The 5,888-nt window shown below is 48.4% G+C and overlaps 1 protein-coding gene across 1 annotated transcript; it reads left to right on the top strand.

Moving 5' to 3' along the window:
* Window positions 1-1,606: 1,606 nt before the first annotated feature.
* On the top strand, window positions 1,607-5,870 carry LOC125033192 (plexin-B-like). Its single transcript, XM_047624563.1, has 3 exons — window positions 1,607-2,039; window positions 2,560-2,757; window positions 3,079-5,870. Exons 1-3 carry the CDS (start codon window positions 1,622-1,624, stop codon window positions 3,900-3,902), a joined length of 1,440 nt encoding a protein of 479 aa, XP_047480519.1. The 5' UTR covers window positions 1,607-1,621; the 3' UTR covers window positions 3,903-5,870.
* The last annotated feature ends 18 nt before the right edge of the window (window positions 5,871-5,888 follow it).

Genomic DNA, 5,888 nt, shown 5'->3' with positions numbered 1-5,888 from the left:
TTGAGTGCAAATTGCCTACTTATTTGTTGTTTGTTTGTTTGCTTGTTCTATTTTTGGTTGTTCCCGCTTTGGGTTTTTGTCTCTGCCTCTTATTTTCTCTATCTTTTTTCTCAGCTCTCTTTTTTTTTATTTCCATTTCTTCCTCCCTCCCTTCCTTCCCTCCCACCATCCCTCCCTCACTCACTTCCCTCCCTCCCTCCCTCCCTTCCTCCCTCCCTCTCTCCCTCCCTCCCTCCCTCCCTCCCTCCCTCCTCCTTCCTTCATCCCTGTCAAATCTCCTGGAAGTAAATAAGATCTGTTATTCATGAATGCAAATTATCTTTCTCCTAAGAAACAGGGAATAAGAGAAGGGAGGAGGAGAGAGGGGGCGAGAGGGAGAGGGAAAGAGAGAGAGAGAGAAAAAGAAAGAGAGAGAGAGAGAGAGAGAGGGAGAGACTCAATCAGTGTTTGTCGAATAAAGTCCCCATGGTTATTAGTAGACAAACAATGGAAGTTAATTATTTCGATTACTCTCCCTCCCTCCCTCCCTCCCTCCCTCCTCCCCTCCATCTCTCTCTCTCTCGCTCTCTCTCTCTCTCTCTCTCTCTCTCTCTCTCTCTCTCTCTATATATATATATATATATATATATATATCTGTCGCTGTCTCTGTCTCTGTCTCCTGTCTCCATTTCTCAGTCTCTCACCCCCCCCCCCCCCTCCACACACACACACAAACACGCGGACACATTTTTTTTCCAGATCGATGAAATGCCTCTGTTGATAACCCCCCCCCCCCCTCTCCCCCCGCGTAATCTCCGTATCTGAAACAGTCATTATGCATTTGTGACAAAACAACAACAACAAAAATAGGAAAATTGTCTGAGGCAGCATTATGGTCATTAAGTTAATTATCAAATTAGGTATAATTAGGAGACTTTTGGAAAGGTCTTTTCTCCTCCTTGATAATTAGATGAAAACTTTCGCCAACTCACGTACGAGAAAGAATGAGAGAGAGAGAGAGAGAGAGAGAGAGAGAGAGAGAGAGAGAGAGAGAGAGAGAGAGAGAGAGAGAGAGAGAGAGAGAATGGGATGATAAAGAAGAGAGAGAGAGAGAGAGAGAGAGAGAGAGAGAGAGAGAGAGAGAGAGAGAGAGAGAGAGAGAGAGAGAGAGAGAGAGAGAGAGAGAGAATGGAATGATAAAGAAGAGAGAGAGAGAGAAATATGAGGGAAAAGTGAAGGATAAAGAGGGAGGGAGGTAGGAAGAGAAAGAGAAAGAAGGAGAGAGAAAAAAATCATAAATTAAGAAAGAAAGAAAGAATGAAAGAGAAAAAAAAAATAATAATGATAATAAAATCATGATCCTGTATTAGATAAGTGCATATATCATAGATAGAAAGATACAGAGATAAATATATAGCCATATAGACATATATATAACACTTATATAGATATATACAGCAATAACACTATACCATTGATAAACATACAAATGCATGTTTTAAAATGATACAAATTCAAACGAAAATAATAGATATATTGGTAAAAACTTATATAGATACAAATACTTCAAGACTCATATCCATAATAAAACGAATATATGTATATGAAAATACAGCAAAATTACATTGACAACACACCCAAAATGCCACAGTATCCGGACATCAACAAACCCTATTCACACAACATTCGAAACCCTATTTGCACATCCCAAACCCTATTCGCACAACATTGCAAACACTATCCGCACAACATTCGAAACCCTATTCGCACATCCCAAACCCTATTCGGACAACATCCCAAACCCTATTCGGACAACATCCCAAACCCTATTCGCACACCATCCCAAACCTTATTCGCACAACATTGCAAACCCCTCGCTAACTTGCACAATCTCTCCCATCCGTTGCAGAGCGTGGCCGTCGTGGGCGAGGACGGCGAGAAGGCTCAGTGCCGCGTCCTGGACTGCGACACCATCACGCAGGTCAAGTCGAAGATCCTGGACGCCCTCTACCGCAACACACCGCAGTCCCTCCGACCCTCCGTCCACGAGGTCGACCTTGGTAAGCAGAAGAAAGGGGGAGGAGGAGGAGGAGGAGGAACCTCGGCCTTAGGGCTGGAGGAGGAGTTGGGATCTTAATCCATGTAGGAATCTTTAATGGCTTGATTTATTTTCTTTTCTTAATGTCTATTTATTGTTATTGTTTTCGTATTTTTTTTATCTTTATTATCATTTATTATCATTATTTATTACCCTCAAGGGATCTAAGTTTTGGGTCTGTTGGGTCATTTTTTTCAGATCTTTCTCCTATAATTTAATTTCGGCCCAAGAGTGCTTTCATTTTCTCTCACACTATTTGGCAGTCCCATCAAGAAACTCTTCATATCATTATAATAAATATAATATATACTACGATAAAATACGTAACAATGCCATGAGTATTATGGGTATTATATAAGTAAGCCATGAAAACAGTAGGAAATCTGCCATGATTGTTCTTCTCGTGTACAAGGGCTACACGTATTATATGTATAAGTAAACCTCTGAACCAAAGGAAGTGACGCCCTCGTTCTCCCCGCCAGAGTGGCGCCACGGCCGCAACGGCCACCTGATCCTCGCCGACGAGGACATGACGACGAAGGCCGACCCCAGCGGATGGCGGCGCCTCAACACCCTGGCCCACTACGGCGTCAAGGACTCCGCCCTCATGGCCCTCGTGCCACGCCCACACGACCACCACGCCCTCAACAACGCCAACTGCAGCACTAAGTGTAATAATTGTAAGTTATTGTGAGCGGTTTGCGGGCGGGGTTCGATGGGGAAGGGAGGGAGGGGTTAGTGAGGAAGGGGGTAGGGGAAGGGAGGGCGGGAGGGAGAGATGAAGGGGAGAGAGAAGTGGAAGGGTGAGAGAGGGATAGAATAAGAGAGAGTAAGAAAGTGAGAGTGAGAGTAAGAATTAAAATAAGAATGACTGGGAGAGAATAATAGTGATAGGAAACAGAATTATCCTTTGTACGTGCGTGTCTGAACCCAGTCCTTGCATTCACTCTCCCTTTACCATTGCATCGTCGTTGCTAACCCCCCGTTTCCTTCTCCCGCAGGCGCTGGCTACGGCATGCCGGGGTCGGGCAGCCCCGTCAGCCACTGCGGGGACGTGGAGTCGGGCAACGTGGAGGCTAACGCCTACCACCTGGTCAAGCCGGTGGACCACGACTCGCCGTGCAGGGGCGGCGAGAGGACCCACAAGGCCATCCCGGAGATCTTCCTCACCAGACTCCTCTCCACCAAGGGCACCGTCCAGAAGTTCGTCGACGACTTCTTCAAAACCATCCTCACGCCCAACGAGACGCTCCCGCCGGCCGTCAAGTGGCTGTTCGACTTCTTCGACGACGCCGCCCGCCGCCACGGCATCGTCGACCCGGAGGTGTCGCTGGCGTGGAAGTCGAACAGCCTGCCCCTCCGCTTCTGGGTCAACTTCATCAAGAACCCGGACTTCATCCTGGACGTGCACAAGAGCGCGACGGTCGACTCGTGCCTCTCGGTCATCGCGCAGACCTTCATGGACGCCTGCTCGACCACGGAGCACCGCCTGGGCAAGGACTCGCCCTCCAACAAGCTGCTCTTCGCCAAGGACATGCCCCAGTACAGGGCGACGGTGCGGGCCTTCTACCGGGGCGTGCAGGACATGCCTCCCGTCACGGACCAGGACATGGCCGCCTACCTGCACCACCTGAGCCTCACGCACCTGGGCCAGCTGGACGCGCGCCCCGCCCTCCAGGAGCTGTTCCATTCCTACGTCACGAGATATTACGCGCAGATTATTGAGACTCTCGAGGTTGACCCCGAGTGTAGAAGTCTACACTTAGCGCACAAACTGGACAATATTATGTGCACGATAAACGGAGAGCCCACGTCCATGTGCTGAGACCCCCCGCCGTCACAACCCCCCCTGAGAGTGCTGATTGCGCGCTGGCCGGGAGGGTCTCACCGCGCATGCGCCAGTCCCCGGTGGTTGCCTTCTATAAGACTTTAAACTCTCATTGCTGTTACTTACATGCCTAGTTCCTAGCCAAAGAGTAGGTGTATGATGAATAGAAAAAAGCGACTATTGTGTTGGATTCGTTGTTATGTCTAAAAAATAAAGAGAAAATAAAAAAACTTTTCATAACACTGCATGGTTCCTTCCAGTTGTTATGATTTTTATTCAACGACGAGCATTCGTTATTTTAGAGTTGTGTCTGTGTCTCTCATCTGCTGTACTTAATCAAATGTCTGTGATTTTAAAGCGTAGAGCATTCCGGTTGATCAGAGGTCGCCGCTGTGGCTTGCGTCGGGGGCCAGCGAGCGAGAGGCGAGTGGCCGGGCGCGCCGAGAATCACAAGCGTCACTCCGGAGGCCCCGAGCGAAGCGCTCCATCCGGGAGAACAGCCGAAGTCTAAATAAGGATAAGGAAGTGCGTGAACGACAGAAACGACGTGGAATTCGACGGTGTGGTGTGTTAGTTTTGTGAAAGAAGATGAAAAAGGAAAAATGGCGTTACTTCTTAAGTGTTAAGGGTCGAGTGAAACTCCTCAAGAACCTTTTTTTTTTTTTTTTTGTAAGTCCAAGTGGCCTGGCGAGTGCTGCCCCGTGTGCTGTTCCATCGAGCGCCCCCCGCCCTGTTTTCTACCGGCTGTTCCGCAGAGCCTCCACGAGGCAACGGGCGCTCGGGGACCGCCGGCCTCGCGCCCTCGTTGTGTTCTCGAGTCGATGATTTGTACGCTTTCAGCCCCACGGCTCGCAAAGTCCGTGACGTCACAGCAGCTTTGCGCGCCCGGGGGCTGACGTCACGCAAGCTAATGAACACCAGCCCTGGCCCGCTCTGAGAGGGCGGCGCCAGGGAGCCACTGTAGAGTGGTCACGTGCCATGGACAAACGCAGATATTTATCTACAAGGAGGAAGAAGTTGGGAGAAAGAGCAACACTGTAGGGAGGAAGATACGAGTGCGGCGGCAGTTTGGTGTCAAGGTTGGCTCCGGCGCCGAAGGGCCGTCGGCGAGCCTCGCCCGCGGGAGGTCGAGGCATTCCACGAGGAGGAGGAGCAGGAGGACCAGGTGCCCTTCGAGGCCGAGGTTGACGTAGATCCTCGAGGACAACTGTTATATATGTCAGTGTTGTATGTATATGTGACTTTAAAACACACTGAGAAGTGAATCAAACAAGTGTTAGAGACGTTAGAAAAAAATCATCTGTACTCAAGTCTTTAAAAAACCGTAAATAAAATAAATAAAAGAGTGTTATCGTCCCCCGTGGTGGCCGAGCTGCCGTCAAACTGTTGCTGTTGCCGCTGCTGCTGCTGTGCTGCTGCTGCGACGAGGTGCATACTTTCCGTAACCAAATGATGCTACAGACTCTTCGTCCCACACCTCCCACGCTCCTTCGAAGCTAGTCATCTTTGTCCATGTCCCAGCTTAGTATTACACCAGCTTCACGGAAAGAGAGAGGAAGACGTCAGGAAGGGAAGAGAGGAGGAGAGAGGATGAATAATAATAATGATAAGGATGAGGGTGATCAATGTAGAGGAAACCTAACTGAATTTTTATGAGAAAATGTCCCTTTTTTTAAATTGAATTGGTTATATCTCTTTGTTTTTCTTTGGCTCTCCTCTCCTCTCCGCTTCCTCCTCCTCCGCCAGGCGATTATAAACGAAACTAAGAGACGTGACTTTCTCTTGTCGATCCCTGGAGCGGTGGGTGTAATGTACGCGACACGTTCCGACACTTTTTCACACGTTAGCTTGCCGACCTTTTTTTTCTACATTTTTTTGAAAGTTATTTTTTTGACCGTAGCCAGAGACATGATCCAAAAAAAAATAAAAACAAAAAACAGCTGCAATGACCGACACTCAGTGCATTCAGGTTTGTAATGAAAA

This window comes from Penaeus chinensis, chromosome 16, assembly GCF_019202785.1.
Source record: "Penaeus chinensis breed Huanghai No. 1 chromosome 16, ASM1920278v2, whole genome shotgun sequence".
Lineage (NCBI taxonomy): Eukaryota > Metazoa > Arthropoda > Malacostraca > Decapoda > Penaeidae > Penaeus > Penaeus chinensis.
Note: the sequence above shows the minus strand (reverse complement) of the source record. Positions and strands in the feature narration are given on the sequence as shown.

Bases quoted from the DNA above. Each gene is read 5' to 3' on its own strand.
- LOC125033192 (XM_047624563.1), top strand. From the start codon at position 1,622: ATGCCACAGTATCCGGACATCAACAAACCCTATTCACACAACATTCGA. The intron at 2,040-2,559 runs GTAAGCAGAAGA...TCTCCCCGCCAG, and splicing joins CGTCCACGAGGTCGACCTTG to AGTGGCGCCACGGCCGCAAC. The intron at 2,758-3,078 runs GTAAGTTATTGT...CTTCTCCCGCAG, and splicing joins CAGCACTAAGTGTAATAATT to GCGCTGGCTACGGCATGCCG.